The sequence below is a fragment of the Vombatus ursinus genome, unplaced genomic scaffold (assembly GCF_900497805.2).
Source record: "Vombatus ursinus unplaced genomic scaffold, bare-nosed wombat genome assembly UNPS02014812.1, whole genome shotgun sequence".
In the NCBI taxonomy this organism is placed as follows: Eukaryota; Metazoa; Chordata; class Mammalia; order Diprotodontia; family Vombatidae; genus Vombatus; species Vombatus ursinus.
The window spans coordinates 53,141,748-53,155,765 of record NW_020954590.1 but is presented as its reverse complement, the minus strand read 5'-3'; the positions used below and the strand labels follow the sequence as shown (position 1 = coordinate 53,155,765).

At 36.3% G+C, this 14,018-nt stretch overlaps 1 protein-coding gene across 4 annotated transcripts in view; it reads left to right on the top strand.

Moving 5' to 3' along the window:
- Positions 1-14,018, top strand: part of LOC114053921 (oxysterol-binding protein-related protein 1) — a 305,142-nt gene that overhangs the window by 268,400 nt on the left and 22,724 nt on the right. For all 4 annotated transcript variants that reach the window (XM_027877060.1, XM_027877061.1, XM_027877062.1 and 1 more), the window contains 3 exons: positions 8,008-8,142; positions 10,148-10,245; positions 11,529-11,711. In XM_027877060.1, coding sequence (XP_027732861.1) covers positions 8,008-8,142; positions 10,148-10,245; positions 11,529-11,711 — 416 coding nt within the window. The remainder of the gene's footprint in view (positions 1-8,007; positions 8,143-10,147; positions 10,246-11,528; positions 11,712-14,018) is intronic.

Below are 14,018 nucleotides of genomic sequence, written 5' to 3'. Positions count from 1 at the left end.
GAGAAACTGCACCAGGATAAGAAGAGGTCCCAGACGCATTCTTGAGCACTGGGACTGGCGCAGTCTGTCAGCTTTGTTACCCACCACCCAGTTCTGGGTCAGATCCAGAGAGAATTGAGAAGGGTACCAAAGGAGTGATGTTCAGGTTAGTGGTAAGTAGACCTTGGGTTTATGCAGAAAGGAGGAAGCAAGCAGCAGTGGTGTGCCATAGACCTGCAGAGCAGGGTTACATTTCCAGCATTTAATTAATCCTGAAGAATAACCAAGACAAAAACCCCAGACCAAAAGGGAGCCTATAAATTCTTCCACTCCAAACTAGTTTTTCAGCTGGCATTTAGGGACCGAGTCCAGTAGCAATCCATTCTTGCTCATACCCAAACCCAGGTCAGAACTTACAGCGTTTAGAACAGGGCAAAGGGGGTGGTGGTGGCAGGGAGGCACAGGAGGCAGCAATTAGACTTCACCCTGGATCAAACCCCTTTGGGAGCTTTGAAAGCTTGCAGGTTCCCAGCCTGGCCCTGGGATCTTGGAATTATGCGACATTCAGTACACTGAGAAAGTAGCAACAGGAGCAGCCTAGACCTTCCTTCCAGAAAGATGGCAGAGCCCCAGCCATAATATCAAGTCTAAAGTTAGGAAGGAGGCTGGAACATTGAACAAACCAAAAGGAATCTACTATAAAGAGTTGTTCTGGTAACAGGTAACCTCAAGACACAAACCCAGAAGAAGAAATGTCTCTAAAACATCTATAAGCAAATTCTCAGAGAAAAACACAATTTGGGCATAATCTTAACTAGAATGCCTAGAAGAGATGAAGCAAGAGGTTAAAAAAAGTAAAAATATATATATTTTATAATGACAGCACTTTAACAAGAAATTGGAAAAGAAATAAGAGCTATAGGGGCAGCTAGGTGGCGCAGTGGATAGAGCACCAGCCCTGGAGTCAGGAGGACCTGAGTTCAAATCCAGCCTCAGACACATATCATTCAATAGCTGTGTGACCCTGGGCAAGTCACTCAACTCCAATTGCCTCACCAAGAGAAAGAAAGAAGAGCTATGGAAGAGAGAACTGGAAAGGGAATCAGCAGCATGACACAGGAGGTACAAAACCTTACCCAACCAAAACAAACTTTCTGAAAATTAGAATAGACCAAATAGAAACCAATGAATCTGTGAGGCAACATAAATATTAAAGCACAGTCAAAAGACTGAAAAAATAAAAACTGAGGCATCTCGTGGCAAAAAACAACTGACCTTGAAAACATTGAGGAGAAAAAAAATGAAGAATCATTGGACTATCTGAACACCAGGCCCCAAAAAAGAGCCCATATATTTTATTTCAAGAAATCTTCTCAGATCTCCTAGAACTAGAGGGTGGAGTTGACATAAAAGGAATCTACAGTCACTTACTGAAAGAACCTCAAGTGGAAAACTGCCAAGAATATGGTAGCCAAAATCCAGAGCAGAAAACTCATAGGAATGTGATAGCCAAAATCCAGTGCTTCTAGATAAAGAAAAAAATATTGTAAGCAGCCAGAAAGAAAAATTCAAATAATGAGGAACTACCATGTCAAGAGCATATGCTTTAGCAGCCACCTCTATAAAGAAGCAGAGAAGTTGTAATACAGTATGCCAGAAAGCAAAAAATGAATCCTTAATGAAATAGAGGACTTCCAAGCTTTCCTGATGAAAAGACCAGAGTTGTGTAGAAAATTTGAAGTTCCAACATAGGAGTGAAGAGAAACATAACAGGAGACAGGAATGAAGAATAATAAAGGACTAAAAAAGTATAAACCGCTTACAGTGGAATATAGGGAGATGATACATGAGCGTTCTGAATCCTATTAATGAGGATGATCAGAGGCCATATAGGGAGTCAAATTACATATGACTTGGGAGTGGTTCTGTTACTTCTTGGTGATCTTAAGAGAAGAATGGAGAAAGAAAGGAAGAGGAATACATTGGGTGGGGACAGGGAGAAGTGAAAGGAAGGTTAGGGGAAATTATCTTACATAATCAGGGGGCTCAATTAGATGTCCAAACAAGAAAGATGGAGTGGGGAGGAGTAGCTGGCATTTGAATTGAACTGGTCAAAAATGTGTATAAATACATACGCAGTTGAAAAATACACAAATGGCAGAAGTACATTGTACTCAACAGAGAAAAGGGAGGGAGAACGGGCAGCAGGAATTAGAGGGAGGATAGATTAAAGGAGGGATTAGTCCTAAGCAAAACAGGCTCTAAGGATGTACAAAAATATTTATAACTCTTTTTGAAGGGGCAAAGAATTGAAATCTGTAGGACCACCCATCAACTAGGGAATGAACGAACAAGTTATGGTATATAAATGTGTCCAAATAATGTCTTGAACTCTTATCAGCATTATGCTAAAGGACTCAACACTGTACATATTTAAAGTAAAGGACACAGTACAAAATAGGACAAATTTTTTTTGGACATGGCCAGTGTGGAAATGTGTTTTGATTGACCACGTGTTTGTAATCAGGGAGGAAGGAGAATTAAGTTAGAATCATAGGCTCTAATCCAAAACTTTCATTTTTTCAGAGAATACTGAGCTCTGAACTCTAGAGGAGGTGAGTGATTTGCCCAGGATCGTAGGTAGCAGATCCAGAATTCCTACTAAGTCTTCAAAATACAAATCAGTTGCTCTTTTGACTCCACCAAGGTGTCTGCCGAATGTGAAAAAACAAACAAACAAACAAAAAACTCTAGCCCTGAGAGGGCCAAGAAACCCCAAATCCACTTGCATCCTTTTTTCCTACTCTCTCCCTGTTGGGGAAAACTTCCTCAGCCTAATTGAGGCTTTCTTTGCGTTAAAGTTGGATTGTATAACATTTAAGTAATGTACATTTTTTAATAAAATGGAATCCAGTCTTAAATCTCCCAGAAAATCTGATTGTCTGTTCTCTAAGACAGCTTTACAGTCATTGCAGTAATGCAGAAATCTTAAGAATAGCTTGTAACCTTTGTGCCTTATTTCCTTATCATGTTATTCCTTTGCTGAATAGTTTGGTAATCCCACAGTGCCATTGTTCTTTGTTTTGGTTTGGTTTTTTTTTTCTTTCTCCTCTTACCTCTCTTTCATGTTTTCCTCTTACTTCGCATACTGTAAATATCTATTCTCATAAATACTGCACCTAGACCTGTAGATTAAATCATAGGCCTTTTCCTCAAACCCACACGTTACGTTCCTCTTAGGCTATGCTGTGTGAACCAGGAGGCTATGGTGGGATGGGCAGCTCAAGGATAGCTTAGCCAAGACAGAATCAAATGTTTATTGTTCATTATTTGTACCAAGAACTTGATTAACATGCATTAGGTCATGTATTGTGATGGCACCAGTAAAGCTAGCCTTAATTTGAGTTGATTTTCTCTCCGAGATTAGGTTATTATTGACATATTAATTCATTCTGTAATTATTTAAGTGCCTACTATGTCAGTCACTATGCTAGATGCTGGGACTACAAAGACAAAATTACTGTTCTCCAAAAGATTTTATTCTTTAATATATAGATGTCCTAGTAAAATGTTTTTAATTCATAAAATGTTTTGCTTTTTTTTTTTTTTTTGAAGAGGGAGCCAAATTTTGACCTGCCTTCAGATTGTTTAAAATGATCTAACGGTACTCAAGAGAATAAAAAAGTCTCCTCTTTCTGGAATTTTCTCCCCACTCTTAGTTTATCATCTGACAAGCAATTGCAATTAAGAATTTCTTCAGTTTCATCATTAGTTGTTATTAATTTGCATGAATAAATTTAAACCTTGGCTTTCAGCTGGGTCATAAGATGGGCCTATCTGATGTGAATATTTAATTCTGTTGATTGAATCTCCCTATGATAAAAGAACATATTGGTTCATGTTTCTTTTCAAAACTTGACCCTTACAATATCCATTATTGCTTCCCTATTATTAGAAATATTTGAGGATGAATATAGAAGTGTTTGCTAATTGAAATGTAGATCATATTACATAAAATCAGGACAAAAATGTGTTAGAGTTCTGAATTCCCAAGATGTTGTTTTTAAGCATAACTATATATGAAAGTGAAAATAAGACCTAGTTGTTTGTTATTGAGTTTTCTATAATCAGTGAATGGGTGTTACCTCAGACAAACTGAGACCTGTTAAAGACCTTAGCTTGAAAAGGCCATGGTCGGGGGCAGCTAGGTGGTGCAGTGGATAGAGCACCAGCCCTGAAGTCAGGAGAACCTGAGTTCAAATCCAGCCTCAGACCAAACACTTGACAGGTACTAGCTGTGTGACCTTGGGCAAGTCACTTAACCCCAATTGCCTTACCAAAAAAGAAAAAAAAAAAAGAAAGAAAGAAAAGGCCATGGTCCCTCACTGCATCCTGGGCCATCTCCAGTGATTCTGATCTTTATCTGGCCACTGGACCCACATGGCTCAGAGGAGAAAGTGAGGCTGGTAACTTTACATATCCCTCCTTCACTTAAATCTAATTCACTTGAGTGTCATGATCTTAGAGATCGAAGGATAAACAGTAACAACCCTGTTGAAGAAAAATAGACTTTTCGATATTCAGAACTAAGTTTAGATAAAAGAAGAAAAAACTGCAGACCGGTTGAGATGAAATGAAATACATGTTCATAAGTGCCCTTATCTATTTGATTTTTTAAAACAGTTTTTACTTTTTGTTATTTTGAACTTGAGAAGCCCCAACAAACAGGAACATTTCCATGAACAAAGAGAGAAAAGATTGCAATTTGAAACCATAAAATCTGTAATGTACAACTTGGTTTTTAAGTAAATAATAAGTTCAGTGTCTTCTTTTCCAAACTGTACAGCTTGTCTCTGTCAACCTCTGTACTTTCTTCTTTTCTGTGCATTTTTACATGCTTAAGTGATTCACCTTTCTGTTCTTTTCTTTTCTTTTGTTTCACTGTCACTATTCTCCTTATCCCAATTCATATATTTTGTGTATGTATCTATTGGAGAATGATTCTTTTGCTTGTAAATTGAATCATTTTCTTATATATCTTGAATATTGTATCTTTATCAGATAAACTTGCTGCACAGATTTTTTTCTCCAGTTAATTTTTTCTCATCTTATTTTATTGACATTGATTTTGTTAGTACAGAAGCTTTTCAATCTCATGTAATCAAAATTATCCATTTTATCTTCAGTGATTCTTTTGCCTCTCAGTTCTGTACCCTGAGGCCAAGTAAAACCAGGTTAATCTCTTTTTTACATGATAGCCCTTCAAATACTGGAAGACAATTAATGAAGTCTTCTCCAATTAACCAATATCCCAGGTTTCTCCAACTCATCCTCATAACATGATTTATAGTTCCTTTGTTACCCTGATCATTCTGCCTTCCATGCTGTTTACCCAGGATTGAACACATGATCTTACTCTTTTTTGTCTTCAAAAACATACTCTGCCTGCTGTAATTTTAGTGAAGTGGAATGGAAAGAGCCTAGGATTCATCAGTGGAGAAGTAACACCTATGGTATTATAGAAAGAGCATGAGATTTGGAATCAGATGACATGGGTTTAAATCCTCTTTCTGCTGTAGGTTATAGCTGTGTGCTCTTAGACAAGTCACTGAACCTCTGTCAGCCTCCATTTCCTTACCTGTCAAATAAAATGAATGAACCCAAACGATCTCTGAGAAAGAAAGTTTCAGGGCTGGGAATGAAATAGATTTGAACGAAAACATTCCTACCTGAGCCACCCTGGTTAAGGAAGAGTCCATGCTGAAATACTCTATCTTCCTTGGTTTCCTTTTCTTCTTCCTCTAGTCTCTTTTTTTCTACCATTAATACAGTCTATTCAATTCCCCAGACAGTTAACACAGTACTAAATTAAATATTTATAAGCATTCTGCCATGCAGGGTTTTCCAGAAAAAAAAAGACAAAATACATTTTCTAGATAATTACTGTTCTCCTTCCTGAAATTTAATTTCAGAAGTGTAAATACATTTTACTTGTACAAAATGAGGTGTGAGTGGCAAAAAAAAAAAAAGCGCAAAAGACATGAACTAGAAATTAAATTGCTTACGTAACTGCTTGGTCAGAGAGCAGCTGTGATTCGGCCATGGGTAGCTATTTTAGTAACAGTCCCTATTGCCTCAGGTTTTGTGGGTTCTGTACAGAATATCCATCCATCTGGCCACACTGAAACACTAAAAAGAGTGTGATAGGATCCTTCCTGACTACTGTGAGAAGCAGTAGCAGCTGTTATTTTATCTTATTCTCTTCTTGAATTCCTGTACCCAGAATAAGCACAGTTACTTTCTAGATAGTAGACAGTATATGAGAAGAGGTACCTCTCCAAGGTGCTGGACAAGTGTACTTCTGGTGCAGTAATATGGCAGGAGGACACAAAACTTTGCTCAGCAACCCGGAATTTAGATTTAGGCCAGTTCCTAAGCCTCCAGTCATACTCATCCTTCTTTATACTGCCTCTCCTTTTCCATCCAATTCTTTTATATATTGGAAGAGATTTCTGCATCCTAATGTAGCTTAGATTCTGTAGTGTTGGGAACAGAGGACTTCTCTCTAATTTTTTACCCCACCAATCTGTGTAATAATTGTGTAGTGCTGGGTTATGAGGTTTAGAAGCACAGTAATTATTTTGGAGGATTTTTACTTTGCACTTAATGTATTCACCACTTGCTCTGTCTTGACTGGGATAAAGAAGAAGGATAAGACTCCATAAGGAATATAAAATATAATTAAGGAGACAAAAGACGTAAAATGTAATTAAGAAGACAAAAGAAAACAACAGCAAACAACACAAATGAATGTTATATTAAGAGCTGAAATTTATATAGCATTTTAAGATTTACAAAACATTTTACACCCATTTCATTTGGACAATTAGGGCATGAACTAATCAAAAATAAAATACATATATTTATGCAACAGAGATTTGTTAAGTATCATTTGGGTGCCAGGGAGTAATTAGGGTTTACTGCTCTCTTCTTATTCTCTTATTTTCCAAGAACTCCTCAGTATCCTTTTTGGAAGATCATACACATCTATGTGTCTATTCATGTGTCATCCCAAGACTTGTCTTGGGCCTATATTTATTCACTCTGTTCTTTCCTGATGACCTTATCAGTGTCCATGGGTTCAATCAGTCTCTTTACATAGCAGACTTCCACATCTCTGTGTATAGCCCAAGTCTCTCTCCTGAACTTTAGTCTCCCATCACCAACTTTTGGACATTTTGAACTAGACTATGGCACCTCAAACTTAACATGTTCAAAACAGAACTCATTATCTTTCCCTTAAACCCTCCACTTCCTTATTTGAGTTGAGGGCACCACCATCCTTTAAGTTACCCAGGAGTCACAATCTCAGAGTTATCATCAATTTTTCACTTTCATCTCCATATCCCATTAGTTTCCGAGTCTTGATTCTGTCTCCATAACGTCTTTGATATCTGTTATCTTCATCGTACTGTCATGGCACCACTGTACTGTAGACCCTCCAGTCTGTCTATCATAGGACTATCATAGGAGCCTTCTAATTGGTCTTCCTATGTCAAGTCTCTTCCCTCCCAAATGAGATAACATACATGAAGTGCTTTGTGGAGTTGGGAGCCCAGATGAGATATTCCTGCTCTGCTTAGAAGACTATCTTTTCACTGCCCTTTTTCATAACTTTTCAGTGGTTACACTGGTTAAGTTTGGAGTATGTGTACCAGGGATTTATCTTGGGCTTACTCGGACCTGAGAATATTCAAGTTGAAACAGACCAGTTTGATCATGAATACATATTTGCTAAGTTTCCATTATCTGCCTAACATTTTCTTGCTCATAGCTACTCCAGCACTCTTAACCATGATAATGGTTAAGTTTAGTAGTTTTTCTAGTTTAGTAGTTTTCTTCATTATTTCCTTAAACAAACATATATTAAGTACCTACTATGTGCAGAGTGTTATGCTAGGTATGGGGGGAGATCCAACATTTAGAGAGAATGTACAAGCCTAACTTTTAAATCTTGTTATTAAATAGGAGCTGTCCAAAATCACCATGCCAGTTATATTTAATGAACCCTTGAGCTTCCTACAGAGACTAACTGAATATATGGAACATACGTACCTCATCCACAAGGCCAGTGCACTTTCTGATGCAGTTGAAAGGATGCAAGTATGTAATTACTGATAAGTATATTGATTTGTGTTGGTTCTGTGTCCCCAAAGTACCTTAAGTGCATTCTTTTAGAAATAGTTTGCAAAAAAGAAAGAAAATGTTTTTTAAAAAAAACTTATTCTAGAACTGTCAACAATCAATCAACTTATTTTTTTAGTGCCTGCTATATGCCATAAACTGTGCCTGGCACTGGGAATATACTCTACAGGGAGCAATGTAAACTACTATATCTGTTCGTTTCTCTTTTGGTTAAGTACTTATGATAATGCATTCACGATTTTAAGAACAGAAGCATAGTTATAGACACCTAATATAACCCCTTAGTTTATTAGTAGCATAAAAACCACTGATAGAACATTCAATCACAATAAAAGTATATAAGGAGATACATACTTCCACCCCCACTGCCATTTTGGATTCTCATTTTGGTCTGGTTTGAGGAAATGAAACCAGATACATAATTGCAACCCAGGAAATGGTTCTTTCCAGAATATAGACTAATTTAGAGTAGCACAATATGAATAAGATCTGTGTTTTACGCTAGGGTAAATAAGAGGAACTTTAAAGGGAGTCTATTAGTTTGTACCTTTCCTAACTAAAAATCTTTCTGAAGCTGTTGATCAGTAACAGATTTGAGTGTCTAGCACAGGAGTGGGGAACCTGCAGCCTCAAGGCCACATGTGGCCTTCTAAGTCCTCAAGTGCAGCCTTTTGACTAAATCCAAACTTCACAGAACAAATCCCCTTAATAAAAGGATTTGTTCTGTAAAACTTGGACTCAGTCATAGGGCTACTCTTGAGGACCCAGAAGGCCACATTGGCCTTGAGGCCACAGGTTCCCCCTCCCTGGTCTAGCATGTCCGGACACTCCCTTCTTTTCTCTCTCCTGTAGTAGGTGAAGTTGCACATGTGGAGTTAAATAGCTAACATTGAAGAAAATTATCTAAGGATCTACAATGTCACATAGTCTGTCCTTGGAAAATCAAAAGCTGAATATATAATCATAATTTATTAGGTGAATCTGAGTTGCCCCATTGGTTAAAGCTAGTAATTTCTCAGGGTGCCTTGAAGGATATGGTATATTGAGAAGAGCCTTGGATTTGGAATTAGAGGACCCAAGTTCAGATCCCAACTCTGTCATTATTGTTTGTGGGACCTTTGACGTGGCACTATGCTTCTCTTTCCTTATCTGTAAAAATGAAAGGGTTGGACTGGGTAACTTTCTAAGATCCCTTAGAGCTCTAAATCTGATTCTTTTTTAAGAAAAAAAAACAGAGGAATTAAACTATGTGTCCTTTAGACTAAAATCATTGACATTATCAGGATACATCAGTAGCATTCCCCAAATTTTACTAGATGTACCCCTCACCTCCTCCCCACACCACCAAGACTTCCAGGGCCTCTTCCTCACAGCAGCGAATGCAACGATGTGAACAAAAGCATTGATGTGTAATGTACGCCCTTTAGTATTATGCAAGGTACCACCTAGTCGTCTTCTCGTTACAGAGCAATGTAGTATTTTAAACTGAATCCATTTTTAAAGTTTCTTTTATGTAGCTTTATTGTTCCACTTTTCTTTGGAACAAACACTCTGTGGAAAATTTTTTTGGTTGTTTCATTTGTTCAGTTTTACCACATTCTCTTACCATCCTGAGTATTGTTTAACCCATGATTTAAAAAAAAAAATTAAAGCAGAATATTGGTTTACAATTTTCATAAAGCTCTTCAGATAATTCAGGACATTTTAGGAGAGATCATAAAACTGGAGTTTAGGTAGAAAATCACTAGTAGATGATCAAAGTCATTTTTACTTTAACAAAAACCTGGTTTTTATGTATACCACTAATGCCATTATCACAGCTTGACTGCCTGGGTATTATGGAAGGTTTTGAGAATCCAGAGTAAACAAACTACTCAAAAACAGTTTCATAGTAAATATGTCAAATGAAATCTTGGTTCCTGAGTCTGAGATTATTTTCAGCTTGTGTCATTTTATCCCATAGTGTGTTGCTGCGTTTGCTGTATCTGCTGTTGCTTCTCAGTGGGAACGCACAGGGAAGCCATTCAATCCACTGCTTGGAGAGACATATGAATTAGTTCGGTAAAGGTTTCTCTTGTCACTACATTTAAAAGCATGGTAGCTCAGTTGGTGGTATTTGGATGATTCTTTTTGAAGATGGTTTTCTTTATAACTCCTTGTTTTTTTTTTGTCTATTTTCCTTTTTTTCTAATTTTTTTCTGTTTGTCCTTTTTATTTTAATGAAGTGTTGCCTGACTTTCCTGCATAGTCTGGCCTTTAGAATCTGTGACTTTAGAATTTGATTGTTAAACCATTTTCTTAAGAAAAAATTTTGGTTTGAGCCAAAAGACAATTTTAATGTTTTCTTAGGAAACAGGAACAAATCAGAACTTTGTTTAAAAAAAAAAACTTTTGTTGACAACACTAAAATTACTAAAAGAACTTATTTTAACTAGTATTAGGAAATAGCATGCTGTTAAAGTTCAAAATGAAGAAACTATCATTTAATCATTGAGGCTTATTAAGATCTGCTGTACTCCCTTAGACCTGATCTGTTAATCAAATAAATTTTTCAAAAACATAGAAAATCACAGAATTTAGTATGCACAACCATGTGTAATAGGAATGAAAAATATCATTGTATTTAATTCCTCATGCTTCTGTCTTCAGATATATTTGTGTGATTTACTAAGGGATCTTTCTTCATGCTCACATTTCACACATTGATTTCCTCCCTGCCTCTCATGCCAGTTCCTGCTTTTTTAAGCCCTGAATCCAACTTTGTGTGTTCTAATGGTTTTAAATGTCTAGACCTAGTTTAATTTTCCCCCCCACAGAGAGTATTACAAATTGAAGTGTCAGGCTTTAAATTTCCATTTCAATTTCATTATTGTTCCCACACATTTATATGTTAATAATGATTTTGACATGAAGCGTAGTTGATATGAAAATGGGTCTTGATTCACCAACTTTGAGAATGCTAGCACAGTTTTGAGCTGCTTATTGCACTGTGGTATTTTGTACATCAGGATTATAATGCAGGTGTATTTGCTCAGTAGCATCTTTTAAAGACACAAAATAGTTATATCAGAAATAACAGTATGTCACATGGAGCATATAAAATGCTCTAAGCACTTTGCTCACAAGCCTGTGAGAAAGACAGTCTGTTATATTCATTTCACAGGGGAAACTTTGATAATGTTTATGTCACTTGCCCCACGTCAAACAGCTAGTGAGAGTTAGAATAACCCCATTATCTTCAGTCTAGATTTTTCGCTCTTTTCTTTGTAGTGACTGAAATAATAGCAATTCACTCATTACAGAACAAGGTAACTAACAACATTTTTTGTTTTTAATTCTTGAAGAGATGATCTTGGATTCAGACTTATCTCAGAGCAGGTGAGCCATCATCCTCCAGTGAGTGCATTTCATGCTGAAGGATTAAACAATGACTTTATCTTTCATGGATCAATTTATCCCAAACTCAAGTTCTGGGGTAAGAGTGTGGAAGCTGAACCCAAGGGAACCATCACTTTGGAGCTTCTTGAGTAAGTTGGTATGATGTCATTAGCATCCCTATAGGCAAACATGTGTGTACACTTTCTAAAGCGGAAACTCATTCATAAAACAAAAAATAAACTAAACCAATAAACAAATAACCTACTTCATGTGTGAAAGCACTCAGGAAATTTGCTTTTATTCTACATTAACTGAAAAGTATCTAGGTTAGGGGGAAGTGCTATTCCACTTTGCCTTATTAGACCACATCAAGAGTATTTTTTTCTTATTCTGAGTATTAATTCTAGGAGAGATATTGACAAATTTCATTGTGTCCAAAGGAGAGTGATGAGGACAGTTAGGACACTTAAAAACGAACCATATTACCGTTGGTTGAAGTTACCTCTGATGTTTAGCCTGAAAAAGTGGAAACCTAATAAAAACAGGATGACTTCTCCAAATATTTGAAGGGTTGATATATGAAACAGGGATTAACTTTGTTCTCCTTAACTCTAAAGGGAAGAAGTTTCAGGTGGTACATTTCAGCTCAATTTAAAGAAAGTTTTTGCTTCAGAAAAGAAAGGAAGTTTAAAACTAGCACCCAGGGAAAACTTCTTAACACCTAGAACTGTCCAAAAATAGAACCTGCTGCCCCAGGAGGTATTGGATTCCCCAGGATTGAAACAATTTAAATAGAGGCTGGCTAGCTACTTGTGGGGAACATTGTAGCTGGGATTCATGCTTTAGGTACCCAACTCTTGGATTTAGATTTACTTAGATTAGATGTTTAAGGTCCCTTCTAACTCTGCAATTCCGCAATTCTTTGGTTTGATTACCCCAATTAGATTCATGCAAGTTTAACTTGATGTGAACAGTGTTGTTTATATATATTTCAACATGAAATTAGTCTGTGTTATAATATATAGTCATAAATGTATGTCCAATTCTTGCTAAGCAACCGTTGGAATCATGGTAATAGTGTTTTGGTCTGTGATTAGCCATTTTTCTAGATGAATTGTGTTCTGTCATCATTTCACATGTTTACTATTTGTGAAGATGGTTTCAGGATGTCAACAAATGCACAGAATCATAGATTTTAGAACTTGAAGGTATTTTGAGGATGATCTAATCCATCTTCTAATTCCTTTCCTTTTCTAAAAGAGAGTTTAAAAATCAGAACAAAAGTTATGATAAAATTAAGCCTGAGTACTAATCTGGGCCTTTTTAAGGAGCATTCTCAGTACACCAAAGTTTTTCTGCTTTGTTTAGTGAACAAGTTTGACATTTCCATAGAAAGCCTTTTGGGGCCTTGTTCCAGTTTTCTACTTTATTTCCATTTGAGGAGGAGGAGAAGATGTATCTTCTAGTTATTTTCACACAGACTTTTTTTCTATCAGTGATAATAGTTAATTTAAAGTTTGAGGTAACTGTCCAGAATTATTCCTGTAATCTAAATTTGTTTTCAGAATGCACATTAATGTATATTCCATTTTTTGTGTGCATCCTATCTTATTTTCACACAAATTTTATATCTTTTTGCTCACTAAGTGCTTAAAATAGACATGTTACTGTTTATATTTTGGATATATTCAAAACCATTTTTTTAAAAATATATTTTGATTGTGTTTTTTTTTCCAACATCAACATAATTTTCTCCAGGACCCTTTCCCAACCCCTCCCAGAGAGCCATTTCATTTAACAAGTAATATTTCTAAAAGAAAAAAAATAGAAAAGGGGAAAACATCAGCATAACTGCCCAGTACTAATATCAACCTTGCATATGTGTTGTCTTTCCCATTAGACTATGAGCTCTTTGAGAACAGGGACTGTCTTATTTTTCTATTTATATCTCTTGCACTTAGCAGAGTGCTTTGCATATAGTAAAAGCTTCACAAATGCTTTTATTCAGTATACTAGAAAAATCTAAAATTGTGCCATACTCATAGACTTCCCACCCCTGCAGAGAGGTAGGAGTGGGTATATCTTCTCATATCTTTTCTTTGGAGACAGTCTTGTTCTCTTCATTTTTTCAGTATTCACTTTTGATTTTTTTTAATGGTTCTTTTCATTTACATTGTTATCATGATATGTATTGTTTTCTTGTCTCTGCGTACATCACTTTGCATCAGTTCATGTAGATCTTTCCATGCTTCTCTGTATTCATATTCATCATTCCTTAACAGCACAACAATATTCTATTACATTTATGTTCCACATTTTTTAGCCATTTCCCATTTGATGATCATTTACTTTGTTTCCAATTCTTTGTTGTCACAAAAAGTGCCGCTATGAATATTTTGATGTATGTGGAGATTTTCTTCTTATCAGTGGCTTGCTTAACATATAATCCTTGTAAT